The sequence below is a fragment of the Thermobia domestica genome, chromosome 13, assembly GCF_964235325.1.
Source record: "Thermobia domestica chromosome 13, izTheDome1.hap1.1, whole genome shotgun sequence".
In the NCBI taxonomy this organism is placed as follows: domain Eukaryota; kingdom Metazoa; phylum Arthropoda; class Insecta; order Zygentoma; family Lepismatidae; genus Thermobia; species Thermobia domestica.
In genome coordinates, this window is record NC_137466.1 from 164288751 (window position 1) to 164305621 (window position 16871).

At 34.4% G+C, this 16871-nt stretch overlaps 1 protein-coding gene across 3 annotated transcripts in view; it reads left to right on the top strand.

The window, feature by feature from the left end:
* Nucleotides 1–16871, top strand: part of pcm (5'-3' exoribonuclease pacman) — a 136838-nt gene that overhangs the window by 96698 nt on the left and 23269 nt on the right. For 2 of the 3 annotated variants that reach the window (XM_081736800.1, XM_081736802.1), the window contains exons 24-29: nucleotides 1550–1753; nucleotides 5289–5572; nucleotides 7042–7350; nucleotides 9083–9178; nucleotides 14990–15118; nucleotides 16407–16491. In XM_081736800.1, the coding sequence (XP_081592926.1) occupies nucleotides 1550–1753; nucleotides 5289–5572; nucleotides 7042–7350; nucleotides 9083–9178; nucleotides 14990–15118; nucleotides 16407–16491 (1107 nt within the window). The remainder of the gene's footprint in view (nucleotides 1–1549; nucleotides 1754–5288; nucleotides 5573–7041; nucleotides 7351–9082; nucleotides 9179–14989; nucleotides 15119–16406; nucleotides 16492–16871) is intronic. The other variant, XM_081736801.1, reaches the window with a different exon arrangement.

Consider the following 16871-nt stretch of genomic DNA (forward strand, 5'->3'; position numbering starts at 1 on the left):
AAACGGTCACATAAAGAATGCATAGAGAGTCAAATGGTATGTCAAGAAATAAAGTGAGGAAGCCTATTTTCTGCAATGGTTAAATTATTACAAGTTTCAGTGTGTGTATATCATCTATTTTCATCTATCGTTTATCAACAGTACGTAAATTCTGAACAAGAAGGGTTGTTATTTACAGTAAACTGAAATCACTTTTCTGTTCTGTAATTCTGATGGCACATTACGAGATCCACAAGGTAAATTGATTTAAATAATAATAATAATAATAATAAACTTAATAACCGTTGTCTGAAGCTTATTAGTGGCTGTTGATTCGAACAAGAAATTTATTTACTTTGCACGGATGAGCAAATGACGACTCACAATCATAGGTTGAGAAGTGTTGCTATATTTCGGCTAAGTGTGCAGTTATGCACATTGCTACTAGTTACTTTAATTTCACTTTATATATACGAATATGCCTTCATGTCGAATAGTTAGTGAGCATGGCAATGTAGCCTTGGGTTCGATTTTTGTGGCTTGACAGAATTTTCAAAATTGACTAAGTATTATGAATTGACCTCCAGTGTAGAAAATCGTTGAAAGCAGATATGCTGGCTTTACATTATATAGTGGAACTTGCTCCTCCTGGCCCCCATACCCCTTCACTATTAGTTGTTGAGTTGTTGAGTTTAGGGGGGACGCGGTGGCTCAGTGGTAGAGCGTTCACCTCTGGTGCATGGGATCCCTGGTTCGATCCCAGCTCGCTTCAAATGAACTTTTTGGTGGACAAACACTGTGTGCGTGTTTTTTCTAGGGTTTCTGCCGTTTCCTCCCACTTTCTTCATTCCACCATTTCAATCATTTCTCATTATCACTGTCTCCTTTAGCCTAACCGGCATAACCGTGAGACGTAAAACTTAAAGATTTCATTTCATTTTGTTGAGTTTGGCTGTATTTAAGTTCAAAATATGGCTGCGAGACATCTCAAACTGGAATCAACAGCAAACAGCAATATGAAAAAGAAGTGAATGAAAGTCGTCCAGAGTATGTATTTAGTGGCAGAACTCAGAAAGACTGAACAAGCCTCAGTCAGGACGACAATCTTCTGAATTCAAACCCGGGACCACCCTATTCTGAAGTAAGAGCTCCAGTCACCAGCCTATACCCATAAGCATCAACCGAATGGACAGTTTGTCTTAATTAGAAGGGGAAAATTAGAAGCAATGGTCACACTAATTCATTCCTGGAGTTTCAGCTCAATACTTGTATAGAGCTCCTTCGTGGCTAAGCAGTCAGCGTACGCGCCTTTGGTGTGGGAGACCCGGATTCGATTGCCGGCGAGAGCTCATATGGTTCAGATTCCATGTTAAACTAGGTCCCCGTCTCATATAGCCTCGCTGCTGAAAAGGACGCTAAACTAAACAATCAAATCAATACTTGTATAAAAAAAATAATACCCTAGCAGGATTCTTTGTGGTTCCAAACAGTAAAATGGCATTTAGTACTACATTTTAACTTCAAATGTATGCTGTCATATTGATATGTTAATAACGATATTTACTTTTAGCTGTTTTGAAAGCACCGAAGAAAGAGGATGTTTTATTCGACATAGTGTTTGATAAGCCCTTCCCTGGTGGGTTGACCCTGAATTGTTCACCAAACAGAGGCTATCGAATGCATGCTTCATCCTTCATTAACATCTCTCATGGATTAAGAATTGAACAAGTGAAGAATCTGACACCGAAACCAACTGCCATTGTCCAGCCTTCAGGTATGTGGACTCAAATTATAGATTTTCCATAATTATAAGTTCGTTGGTTGATTTTTAGATTATAAACAAGCTTACAAAATATTCATGAATAAACTGGAAATAATTAAACTGGTTATATATATATATATATATATATATATATATATATGCAGATATTTGTTTCTTTCTGCCAGTATTTCACTGTTTTGTGTGTAGTAATTATTTACGTCAGTTTAGTGTGATTAATGTTCAGTGTTACAGAAATGGTTCACGGATTGTGGTGGTATAATGAAATAGTGTTTTATTATATATATATATCTTGAAAGCAAAGTTTCAAATGTTAAATGCTAGTATAGTTGTTCTTTTTCCTACCAAGCACTCTTGTGACATATATCCTAATAATTTTTGAAACCTAAGAGCTAGGGAAAAGTGAAATTGCAGATCCAAAATTCCCAAGATCTGAACTTCCATATTGTTACTCTGGGCTCAAAATTTCGAGAATAATAATAATAATAATAATAATAATAATAATAATAATAATAATAATAATAATAATAATAATAATAAGCTCAATAATTATTAACATTAGAACACAGGACAAGGAAGTGTTTCGAAATAAATTACGCTTTTATTGCTGTTACTTAAAAAAATTGACTTGAGAGTGAATCGTAGCGTAACTTCCTCGTCTGAATGTTAAATTAACCTATTCTGATGTATTATTATTATTATAAAAAAAAAAAAACCTTAGTGTACTACAATATCACCTGTCTTTAAACCAGGATAGCTCAGTTTCCCTGCGACCATCTTTATCCTCCCTTAAAACTGACAGTTCTAAGACTGCCAGAAGTTCCGAAAATTATTTTAAAAATGTGCTTTTCATGGGTTTTAACTGACATACACACAACAAACCTACAAAGGATGTCACTTCATTATTTTGAAATACGTCCATTGTTCTTAAACACTTCTCATATGCATTTAGGCATTGAGTGCACCAAACGTTGACAGAAATCGTGCGTGAGTTTGCTAACACACACTTACTTGATTGTCTCCACAAGGTTACTACAAGAGCGGATTTTTCCAGGTCCGTCCTATTCATGATGTACCAAGCGTTTACAGTGATGTTCAGATCTGGTAACCTGCCTAGCCATGAATCAAGCAACTGGTAGCTACAAGAAACAAACCAGGAGAAGCTACGAGGAACAATTTAACTTCCTTGATACCGTAATAAGGCGCTTCGTTGTGCTGGAAATACTTAAACCAGTGAATGTAACTCTTAAGAAGCTTCTTCTGAAGAATTTGCAGATATATCTGTCCATTTTTAGTTGTGGTTCGTAGAATAATCTACAATGATCCACATCCTTTGACAAATGAAATTCTATATCATCAATTTTTCTGTTCTCTTCACTGTTGGAACGATATAACGATAATAAATCACTTGTTGTGGGGGCGCCTCGCTTGCTTCTTACACTGATAGAACTGGGTAAATGTTGACTCGTCAGAAAACAGCAATTTCTGAATCACGTACTGTCTAGTTCAAAAAACGACGACAGAAACTAATGCAATCGTTAATACTCTTTTACGGTAACTTAGTTTGTGCAGGAGAATACGATTTGAGACGGTCTGATGATTCTCTGTTTTCTATATGTTATTTATTTTATGGACAATTTATCTAGATACATCCTCGTAACTTTTATAATAACGGACAAAAAAAAAAAAAAAAAAAAAAAGCTGAAATTTTGTACTTTATAAATATTGGCAGGGGTACATTGTTTGGCATACTCTGTGATACCACAAGGTTATACAATGTTGCCAACCCAACACGAAGTTGTATATTTTAAATGGCACTACGGCAGGTTATTACATATTTCAAATCTGCATATAGAAGGAAAACATACAATACCACACTTGTTATGCAGTGTTACAAACTAAGGACTTTACAGTATCACAATAATGGAAGAACAACCAAAGTTTGGAAGGTTTTACAACAATAGTAATGCAAGTGGGATGGTGGAATAATGCACATTCAAAGTACTTCATTAACAAATACTACGGTCATCATATAACGTATTTCGAACAAGTAGAGACAAAGAAATTGAAAATTTGACTTTTTGTGAGGACTTTATTTTGAAAAAGGGTTTAGATAAGTATCATATTGAATTACGTACATAGTTTCCAGTGCACATGAAGATGATAATGCTGTTTACAGCAATTTAATATCTCAAATAATTCAGGAAATATGAAAAAAGTGGTAAAATTTGATATATTGCTTAAAATGACATATTTGATGGAAACTTTAAAGCAATTTTGATTTACTTTGCTTTTATAAATGACAATAATACTTTTCGATAGGCATACTTACAATAATTTCTCGAAATTATATAATTTTAAGCAGGTTGCAAACTTAACAGATTTTACCATTTATTCAGAACGATTTGAGATATCAAAGTGCTATAAACGGTATTGTGATCTATTGAAAACCATTTATACAGTTGGATGAGCTACTTATGTAAGCATTTTTTTTTTTTTCGAAAAGAAAAAAGTCAAAATATCAGTCTCTTGTAACTTAGTTCGTAATCATTCGAAATTTGTCTTATCATAGTATTAGACACTAAATTACATACGTTGAATGTGCATTGCCCAGTCTGTCTCGTTTCGTTATTTCTGCTCTAGAGGCCACCAAACTTTGGATGTTTCTGATACTGTAGCGTCCTTACTTTGCAACACTGTATGGCAAGTGTGGTATTATCTTTTACTGTTACATGTAAATTTGAAATACGTAATAATCTGATGTAGTGCTATTTAAATAAATACAACTAGCTTTATGTTAGATTGGCAACACTATTAATCTTGTGGTATCACAGAGTATGTTAAGTAGAGCCCCTCCCTATCCCCTGCCGATGTTTGCATGTGGTACAAAATTTCAGCGGTTTGTCCGTTAGTTTAAAAGTTACAGTGGCGTTTCGAGATAAGTTACAGTGGCGTAGGGAGGGACTCTACTTAACATACTCAGTGATACCACAAGATTAATAGTGTTGCAAGATATATATATATATATGGGAGAGTACTTCCATAATATTGATGAAACCCAGATTTTGCAGAAAGAATAACTGATACAGGCGGCTTTGGTAAAACTCGTTTCAAGTCAGAGGATCTGATAATTTCCAATGTTTCTACCACTGAAATGGGTTAATTTACTGTTTTTGAATGCGAAAGCTATTTAGTAACGTCTTTGCTTCGGGGAAAGTCATTTGTGGGTAACTTCGACAAAAATAATTTGGCGTAGAAGGGTCGTGATTTTCATAACGTGATGATATAAATGAATGAAATGAGATCAATGTACTGTTTATGAGTGCGACAAAGTGACTTAACTTGGTCTCGGTCCTGGTAAAATGTTGTATCTGATAACAGACGGGGAATTGATTAGTATACCGATACAGCATATATTTCAGTATAGTGCATAAATAGTTCATTGTATGGTGTTATTGAAGTATAAATGTAATGTGTAAACGGTGAATTAATTCCATTTTATCATTATTTGTATTTTCAATATTTTCAGAGAATTCCGTTGTTCAAGATGTGCCATTTACAAATGAGAACGGTCGCTGGAATGATAGCTATCACCCATTCAGAATGAGACCTAATTCAGCGTTTGCAAGTTGGAACGGACCAAACCAGATGCAGATGGTAGCTCCATTTTACTCGAATAAAGCACTCTCCTCTCTACCACCATTTATGACACAGTCTCCAAAGATGAAACTTCCGTCTGGCGGGGGCCCTGGGGCGCAGGGCCTTGATAGGTCACCCTTTGGTCAACCAATGGATCATTTCCAAAACAGACAGGTAAGTGTATGATATAATGGAAGCGTTCTCTTTGGTAAAACATTTTCGAGTTCTTGCTGAGAACCTTTTCTCGAAATTTCCTTGGTACTCTAAAAGCAAAGAAGGCTCAGTGATTAACTGTTTCTTTTTGTATCAGATAGCCGTAACTGATTGCTCGTGATACCAGACACCGTATTAAATTTTTGTATCTTGTTCCTACCATTGAGTATTATTATTATTATTATTATTATTATTGTAAACGATTACCCAGTATCGTCGGTAAATTCTGGTTGTAGTTTTTTTTTTTTTTTTTTTGTTATGCGTACAGTAGTAACTATTATTGTATTATTTTAAATTTTCGTTGTTGTACCATCTAAGTACTATATCACAACCCCCATAGTGTAAATTACTATCTATAATAATAATAATAATAATAATAATAATAATAATAATAATAATAATAATTTAAGATGCTCTATATTATATCTGCATCCCTATGTTTATGCAGTAACATAGTCGTATATTTTACTACCTTTAGTATAATTTTATCGAGCGTTTCAATCGAATATTGTACTTACAACCTCGAACATAGAGTTTTGTAAAGAAAAGTGGATTTTTAAAAAAATATGGCTGAACATCAGTTAGTTTCTCAGTAATCATCGTAACACTTCGTAAATCTTTCTGAGAATGAACAGACGATTTTGCTTGTGTGTTGACAGGAATTGAAATCAGGGTATCATTAATGCTATGTGGGACGATACGGAAACCATAGGAAAGATCTCCGATCAAATCGTTGCCCTAGTTTCGTTTGTTGATATCTGTGTGTTACACATAGTACCTTACTGTGATTTTATGTGGCTGTTGGAATGATTCTGTGGATAACGCACCATTTAATTAGTATTTACCGAGGTAAATTTTTGGAAAACGTGTTATTCAACCTTAAATACGGTACTTGGTTTGCTTCAGTATTGAGCTCTGTGCGAAATAAATAAATAAATGTCGAATTACTCTAGATGTCATGCTTGAACAAGATTCTGCCGATGGTGGATGGACGGCGAGTTCGTGGCTTGAAGGCTTCTCATCTTGCGATGCAAATCAGTCGAACCATTTTTGCGCTGTGGGCTCATTCATTGATGCCTCTCCAAACGTGGAGCCTATTTTCCTAGCATCTTACACAGTATTGCTGTCCAATTTGAACTCATACAGTAAACACGGCCATAAAACCTCCTTTGATACTGATATGTTCACTTCGAAGATTGTAATTCTTACAGAACTGTTTTCGACATGTCCAACATGCCTCGCAACTTTACACTGACTGGCAGTTGACGAGAATGTCAACATCAGACACCATCACGGAAGAGTTACCAACACATGCTGTTTGAATTTCACTTTCCGCCACAGCGGCACGAACGTCCTTGGGAATTCCTGGTGAAAGAATTAATAAATATAAAAAGAATAAATAAAACAAGTAAAATTCTTTTCTGTTGCAGAATTTTCCTCAGCATAGTCTGCTCGGCAACTATCAGCCAGCTCCCAACTTATTCCCACGCAGAAATAACCAGCCGAATTTTGGTGGACATCTTAATTCTCCGGACAATGCGAACAAAAACCATAGACACTTCTTCAGTAACGATGAAAAGTCAGGGCGAAGAGGTCCGCCTCGACAACAAGAACAGAGGACACCACAACAGCAGCCAATGAGAAATAAAGGTAGACAAAGTTTCAATCAACTGCTCTCCGGCGACATTCAACAGGAGTCGAATTCTAGTGAATTCCAAGCGCTGTGGAATGAATTGAAGGTGAGTATGAGAGTTACTAATTATCAACGATATGCAATACTATATATTCTATACGTTCTAACGATTCTCTTGAAATTTGAACGGGTTAGAGTAGTTCAGATTCCAACTTAAACTGTAGGCCCACGTTTCATATAGTCTGGGTGCTGAAAATGGAGGTTAAGAGATTAACATTATCTCATTGAATATTAAACGCAAAGAATTCATCAATTACGATAAACACCTTAGGTGATTCTTCTAACATGAGAAAAAAAACCGTAATCTTTTATCAAGTTACAGCTTTCGTTCACCAAACTGTTAGTGTTACTGGAAGTAAAAGAGGTACTGAGAAAAATGTAATTAAAGAGAGGTTAAAGGAACAATAATCACGTTTAGATTAAAATAAAATATTTTTTTCGAAAACTACGCATGATGATTTTAGACTCATCCATATCATTTTGCTCAGTTCAATGTTTATTGATTCGTGTCATAGGATATTTTCCCTCGTTATGCGCTAATATTGATAATATTGTAGAATTTATAGGGCATAGTTATATATAGGCATATTTATATATGTTTTACTAATACAGACAATAGATTGCCCAGCACAGCAGGAGCTGTGGTAGAGTTCATGTATTCTGAAAACATAAACAACAAATTCTGGACTGATGGGTGTGTGACTACTCAGGGAGTATACTGGGTGGTGTAGTGGTTAGGGCACCGGCATGGTAAGAAGCCAGATATCACGGTTACATTCCTGGCTTATTATTTTTTTTTAATTTTTTTTTTTCATTTTGTATTATTTTCCTCTTCCTTAGTACATTTTAATCTCCAGATAACCCTGACAGGTTAGACAATAAGAAAATTTCAATTTTGTAGAACTAGTAGTCTTTTCGACGTTAGTACAAGAATAATTTTTGCAATTCGTATACTCTATTGTAATTTACAGCAGTATTTAATTTTAGCCAGTGCAGGTAGACCACTGGCTCTCTACCTTTCATATAACATCGTGTTTATATATGCGAAATAGTTTATGGTTAAAAAGGATAAACAATAGACACTTATGGATAGCACAGTATAATGCTGAAAAATCATTATGATTGTTGTGTTATATTGATAAATGGAGTAAAGAACCGATTTTTAACACAGCAATTTCACTATAGGTGCAAAAGCAATGATATACAAAGAGTGAGTGGACCGAGATTCGAACCCAGGACCGTCGTACCGTGCCGATACCTTATCTATACTACGCTACCCGCTTTCTGAACCATTCATACACTCTCCCACTCTTGAAGTATGTGTTCTTACGCTCATATTACATGATTCAACCGTCAGAGGTATTCTGAACGTAGAGTGTCCAAGTACAATAAAGGTCGTATAAACCCTGTGCTCTGGGTGAATAAACACCGTCTGCAAGTGTGAGAGCAATGGCTATTTCAAAGAGTTGAGGGATAGCGTAGTGGTTAACGCATCGGCACGGACCGTGAAGATCCCGGGTTCGAATTTCGTCGTAGTCGTTCATTTTTTCATTCTTTTTTGTAACATGATTACAGTATTTTATTTAGTATAGTATTTCTGTATAATAGAAATGAGTGATCACTGTTCTGCTTGCTCAGTACATCAAGCTATGCTAGTATAGCTCGTAGAGGTACAATACGTTGGTTCTTAGTGCTTAGATATAGTATTCATCTTTCGTGAATTATTATGTTTCATAATTTGAATCATATATCGATTTCTCTTTTCTTCTTTTTAACAGAAATCGACTCCTGTTGCTTCAGATGTTGCTTGCTCTAATAATGCACCTGCCAAAGATAATCAAGTTCCTTCCTCCGTTGTTCCAGCGTCACCCGAGGTAAGCTTTTAACTACGAAGTAGATTTGGTGGGTTGGTTGATTCTATACTGTGTAGCTTTTACTTCCAAATATTTGAACTTGTTTAGCTCGTTATTGATTAGAAACTGTGGAAATAACCGAGTCACAATGCTGAAGAGTGAATGATTATTGAAATAAGAAGTAAATAAAAAGGAATTAGAAAATAAATTTTTAATTCTATGTAATGAGGGAAATGTCTGGCACATTAGCATTAAATAATAGTGAAAGTAGCGATATTGATTTTTTTTTTCTTTTAATTTCACTTCACGGTTAAATCATTTCAAGAACTCTTGCTATTGGCTACGATGCACGTTGAAAAACTAAAGTCGAAAACTTTCAACTGTAATAGTTCATGTCAGTATACAGTCTTGTTCAAAATAACATGGCCACACTTGTTGCTTCAAGAAGTCTTTATTCTGGCAGCCCATAGGAAATTCTAATACTTTGGCTTAGAAGTAAAGATCTCAATTAGCCAAAGAAAATTACATTTGTTTGGTTTAATTCCGACTGTAGGCAAGAGTACATGTCTTCTCAAAAAGAGGTGGTGGTCATGTTTGGTTTGAAATACCAACTAGAAAATACTCAGATACCTAATTGTCTCGGAACACAATCACAAGAATTATACAGGCAAAAAAAAAAAAAAAAAAAAAAATCATACACTGTCCAGCAGGCCTCACGAAGTATAAACAAGTGAATGTTCCCGAAGATCAATTATTTCTAAGAGAGTGAACCTTTTAGAATTTGCATTCTCGGACATAGCACTGGGGTATATATTTCACAGTAAATTAAATTTTTGAGAAAATCATTGATGATTCTTTTTTTTTTTTTAAAATCCAAATTCAGTTTAGGCTTCTTCGTCCTAATAAGGTTTGTAGAGTTTCTTTCTGTAGGTTTATGGATATTTTTACGAGGAAAAGAACAGTAAGAGTTCGTGAATGATCTACTGTGATTAAACAGAAATGGCACAATAATTAGTTCCTGTAATCTCATGGTTCTCTTAGTTCACAAAATTACTAGAAAATCTTACTTTGAAATCTTGAATTGGTTATCCTTCAGTACATTTGATATTTCAATACTGGCTATCACGGAGCGATCAAGTTTGTTTCACCATTTCGCTTTGGCATTTGCGACTGCGAAAAGATGCAGAATCGTACCGTATTTCGAAATAAAAATAGAGCAGAAAGCATCACCTATTTCCATCTGGTAGACATGCTAGATTCATGTAATTCGTATATTTTTCCCCAGTAGCCTTTGAGATATAGCGACAGGGTGTCTACAGGTCAAGAAAGTCAAGGAAAAGTCAATAAATTGAACATTAGGTCAAGTATATCAAGAAAATGGCACGGTAGGTCAAGAATTTGCAATGGACGGTCCCAATGTAAACGTAAAATGTTTGCGTGATTTGAAGGAACGCCTCAAAATTGAAGTAGATGATCCAGACCAGGCAGAAATTTTAGACATTTTCTTTGCATATTGTACATGGAGCCTATAAAACTGCTCATAACAAGAGTGGGTGGTCACTTCATGAGTTTCTTCATTTTCATTTTTATCTGATTATTGATTATCCTTCCAGACGAGCAGATAACACATACTTTTCTGGTTCCTTAAGATTTCCTTTTAAATTTTTGTGCAAACAGGTGGCTAGAGAACTCGAAAGTCTTTAAAAGAGCCTTAGAAATATCATGCCTCTTAGGAAATATGAGAGTGGTGCCCCCCCCCCCCCCGAAAAAAAGCCGCCTTAAAATAAGAACTTTGAAAAGGTATAAGAATTTCTGCAGGATCAGCTTCTAGTTTGTAACGTGGTTCTTTTCCTTACATTTCCTAGTTCCGCATATACTTTTAGTATTTATAAACTACACAAGATTATGATAAATTACACCACAATTATGTACTTTAGAATATGTATATTTCGTAATATATATCAAATTTGACACATTAAAATAATGAACTTTCAATTCTTACAAGAGGTTCTTCATTCTATATTTCTTAGTTACCCTATCAACGAGATAAACAGGTTGTCATAGCAACCAAAACAAGAAATATGTCGATATAATACAAATATTTAAATTATTTCTTTATATATTTTCTTCTTCTTAACAGCTTGTGCCTTTTAATTTTAAATACACTTTTGTCCTTAAATAAAAACAATATTGGGAAGAACATACAAAATATACATTATCGTTGTAAGTTGCAAAGCTTGAGTTTCTTCAGTCAGTTGCACTTGAGTTGGAGTCTTTTCTTGCCATATTTCAGTCTAATGATTCATTTCTGCCATTCATTGTACAGGGAACTGTACAGTCTACTGTGCAGTAGTGCAACCAGAGTCATTCGCGACAATGTCATGAATGTCATCAACAACGCCAGAAAACTCACTACCATTGACTTGACAAATTCGTCCAATATCAAGATGGCTCAGAATGTGGTTGTTGGTTCTGGTGCTTCTGCTGCTTAAAAGGTTTAAAAGATCTGGAGATACTGTCATTTTAGAACCAGTGCAGAGAATTTGTGATCATTCTGTTCAAGAAACTGGTTGAGAAGTACCCATTGGCCTGCAAAATTGTTAAAGGGGCCTCTTTGTCTTTTACCAGATGTAATGGCAAATAGGTCATTACGATTGTTTTGTAAGTGAAAGTGTTAATTATGACATAACAAATAAAGCCATACCCCATTCAAGATAAAAGTTAAAGTGTATTCTAAGAGGTAACACTGAAATTATAAGATTAGGTAAATTAGATGGGTAAATTAAATTAGGTCTTTATTGACTACAAGTTCCTGAGACAAAAGTGTAAAATACCTTAAGCTTTCATCTTAACCGGCCATTGGTAGGGGATAAAAAAAAAGTACCGTAAAATATTGTAGTACTTGGCCAAGAAAATTTGTAAAATCGTCAAGAAAAGTCAAGAGATTTGGATTCTCAAAATTTGTAGACACCCTGAGTGAAAATTATCGTCATTTAGTGAAGAAACAATGAAAGGAAGTATGATGAGTAGATGGGCACTAAGACTTCATGCAACAGGAGAAGGCAGAGCAGCCATTTTGGCCTAGTGTGGTCGAACAATATCTGTTACAGATTAGTCGAAACCTGATGTTTGTACACTAAAAACATGAACATAGACACTAAAATCTAGCTCGAAATATTGAAGACAAACATTCAGTAACATATATAAACTGAAATTAACTCATTCATAGTGTTCAAGTAATCTAGAAATGTACCCTGATTGTAGAAACAAAAGGAAACACTTTAAGGAAACAAAAATGACATTCTTTACATGGATATGTAATAAAACAGACTATTTATTGAATATTGTGTCTGTATCTCTGGAACAGTAATATGAGGTTTTACATTGAACAATCCGAAAAAAATATATTAGTCGGTTTAGAATGACCATATAAATTAACGTAATACATTTATGCAGTTCACCACAACGAATCATTAATTGAGATTCCACATAATAATAAATTTCTTCAAAATGTCAGTTGATAAATTTTCGTCAATAGTGCAATACATAATAAATAAATAAATATGTAAAAAGTATTTTTCTGTTTCCACGGATCTAGTCCGGACATATTTAGAGCACAAATATGAGGATCAGATTCACATTTTTTTCTTTTCTTTGATTGCTTGCCCAATTGTCTTCAATTTGTCCATGATGTTGTTGGCTGCAATAACTCATTTATGTTTTTCACGATGCCATTTATTTTATATACCACTGTGGAGCTTAACCTTGACCTGGACAAAAGTTTTCTTTTTCTTTTTTTTTTCTTTTTAATTTCTTGGAACTGACAAAAACCTTTCTTGAAAATAAAAAAAAATCTATGTATTGTAGTTTTCGAAGTTTTAATTTTGAAGTAAATGCGAAGAATAGGCAATATTCAGCAAGCAATATAGAACGAAGTAGAAAAAATACATTTTTCCGAAATCGAACAGCCTCTCCCTCCTCCCAAATGAATTTTAGTGCGTTTATCATATTCTATCATTGAGAAATCTTTTTTTTTTTTTTTTTCCCTAACATCCAGTCTGTACAGAGGAGAAAAACATAGTAAGTGAATGAATTGATTGTACGTAACAACGAATTTCACTAAGATTCATTTTTTCCTCTGTCAAAAATTCAGTGACTGCGTGCTATTTTAGCCACGTTGACACAACAGGTCCATCTGACTCCATTCCACAGGTTACTTACACAGAACGAATGGGAGAAGATAGCTAACAAGGACCAATAGCTAGTGCGCTGTTGTGTTCCCACATTACACTCATGGAGAATCACTTTGCCGTATTGGAACCCTAAAATATGTCTTTTGTACTTTCAGTGAATATCAGGCAAATGATTAAATCAAGACTTCTCAAGATGACGAACACATTGCTCATGTGTGATATGAGATGGGTAGAATATTTAGAAAACCTTTAGGAAAAAGTCTTTTGGGTAGTCCGAGAAGAAGGGAGGTAACCTGTAGGATGGGACCTAATGGCGACCTTTGATTTCATTGACGTTGAACAAACAGCAGATATCTCTATGGTGATTTGCATTTTGTCAATAGGAATTACACCTATTGTAATGCAGCGGTATTTGTACATTGGAAAACGCTTGGCAATATTCTGTGTTATGTTGGCTTTCCTTACTGTTTATAAACGTACTATCCAAGACGTAAAACGCAATTTATATTTTCAGCATTTATATTTTCACGCCATTTCTTATAAAAAGAAGGAAAACTTAGCAAGGAACTAATTTTCCTTCAGTCATCCACGTGTTCAGGTTTATTGCTTCGAGACTTGTGCTATTGTAATTTCGTTGCCACAGGACACCTTATATTAAATCTGAACAATGATTATTGTAAAAAAGAAAATACATATATTACAGTCATTTCTGAAGGACAACCAAATATTCTATTTATTCGGTGCTTCTTAAGGTACAGGTAAAATTGTATGCAGAAAATCTTACCGTAGCTATTAACACATGTAATAGTTCGTAGCTGTGCTATAATACTTTAACATGGAGATAAGTTCTTTGAATATTTTCTGTTTTTCTTGAATAATACTGTTACCTCTGCTTTCAGACTACAACCATCTTTCCACGTTGCATTTACGCTTAGTTTTCGTTTATAACTTTGAGTTATAAAATGCACAAAGTAATGCTGTACTGTTAAGTGTTCGATTACTTTGAATATATACTTATCCTACTCATAAATTTTGTTAATTACTGCGATCCTTGTAAGAACAAGCAACCACCCTCAACTCTTCGCTTTCCTTCTTGCCGCTCAACGAAAAACAGTGGACGGTTCAACTTACTCTCTTTCTTTACGAAAATTCTTTCCAAAAGCACAGCATACAAAGCGTAGAGACTCACTTTAACAATTGTAGACACTCTAGTTAAACAATCAAAAACACACACACACACACACACAAAAAAAAAAAAAAAAAATAATCAAAATTACATAAACAAATGAAAACAGTAAAAAACATTATAAACAGAATGTTTAAAAAAAATGTAGGGGAAAAGCTCAACGCTACACTATATCATGAAAAAAATTGCAAATATGCAAACACGTTGTTGTTACTTCTTCATTCATTTTTTGAAACCTAATTTTGACGTAAATTTAGTATTTGTAATAAAGATCATAGCCAGTGGTCAAAATATTAGATCAGTGGAAGTGGTACGATTAAAGATCTCGAGATAAGATTTTCTTTTAATAATAGGAAAGTCCCTACAAAGAGTACTTAATGCAAAGTATAAATAAAATTTGTATCTATATTATTTGAGTGTACTTGTTTCGTAGTAATAAATATCTTGTTGTAGACTCCTGATACGGGAACTCAGTTACTGAAACAACTTTTGAGAATTCCAGGGAATTCTCCAACTCCTACTAATGCAGCTAATAGTAACCCAACAACAGGAAAGCAAGTGTCCGTCGAAGAATTGTTTGAGGTAAGTATTATTTTCCCCTCCTGCGTTTCATGTTGTGGAATTACGTAAATTGTGCATGAAGAGAAACATGAGATACCTAAAAAGAATCCACATGAATAGGAAGTAAACATTCACACTATGCCAGACAAGAAAGCTTAAGAAACTGATACATTTTAAAATTTGCACGAAGTCTCTAATAGCGCCTCTTTTAGAGGAAGTGATCCTGACTCGTATATCGGACACTTGTCATTTTACACATCTCTGTTTAGTGCATGAGGCTAACCATCCGTAGTGTATGGGGCTAATCATCCGTGTTGTGAAGACAGTATGGTACAAATTAAGCATTCGGCACATTCTTGTAGAGTGTTCACAATACTTAGCCCTCAGAGAACGTTTAGAATTGCCTAAAAGCTTTTATCAGACTTTGGAGGATAACGCTGTCTTTAGTGACCAACCTTCCTCTCACTTTTATTCGTGAGATTGGAGAAGGTAACATGCTCTGAAGTTTTTTGTTTTTAGATTTTTGCCGTTGTGTTACTTTGTTGCTCTTTTTCAGTTGTTTTTGTTAGGTATTTTTTATTTTGTTACTTATTTTTGTAGTCTTTCACTTATTTCTGTTTTAATTTTATTTATTTATTTTGTTTTATTCTTTTATTTTGCACTTTATATTTTGTATTTTGAACTGCACTTTTTAGACGCTTCATTGTTAATTTTTAATGTACAGCATGTATCGACTATTGGTCTTACCGTAATCAATTAATCAATTGACTTGTCTCTCGCTAATTTCTTTCCATCTTGTTCTGAGGATGTGTGTAGATTTGTTTCCGAAATATGTGTTTTGCAAGATAAACATGGTTTGTTGTAGGTTGTTGTAGAATGTTGACAAGGTAAAATTTCAATTCTAAAATTTCGTGTATTTAATTCTCATAATGTGGGTATTTAGAATTACGAGGATCACGTTGCACACCGAGGCCCTATAGACTGTGTTAATACCATTAGTATCCACTATTCTTTCCTAGCATGTTTTAGATAACGTTTTGAGTATTAGATTCATTCTCTTCATCGTTTTCTTTAGTCTGTCGTCTAACATTCTAGTTTCCATCTATTCAGAAGTGTTTCGGCGCAATTGTTAAACCAGACCCTTTGTCAGTTGTAGTTATTTGTGTCTGTGCTGTCTCCATGCCATACTGAATCTCTCTTCTTTGTGCTGTCTGTGTTCTGTGGGTATGTCCAGAATATTGAAAAAGAAATGAAGTTGCATGTTTGGTGTTGAAATCTGGTTCTAACAATATATTTTCCTTCTTTTCAGCATGCAAGGGCTGCTGAATCGAAAACGGAAGCTAGTAAATCTGTGAGCTACTGTGTAAAACTTTTGGACTATTTTCAGGAACAAGGTAATACTTGTAGTTTATGTATATGTATGCAAATGTTTATTTATTTGTAGTTAGAATAACGGCATCATAGTGCTATATTGAAAAGGTAAAAAAGGCATTTAAAGGTGTGAAATTAAACGTTGTTAAAATTAATTTCGCAAGTACTTTTCTGTTTCAGTTAACGTGATCCATTCTCCTCAGACAAAAATACGAAATAAAACCTTTATAGTTCTTTACTTTAATTTATTTTTATTTTACTTTTACTTATTATTGCTTGAGTGGATCACAATAACACAAAATATTTCGTTTCTTTTTAACAGTGAGTGTAGACGTGACTCAAGTTATTTCAGATAACATGAGAACTTTTTTGCCGTTCAGTGCATGTAGTTTTAAAATAATAT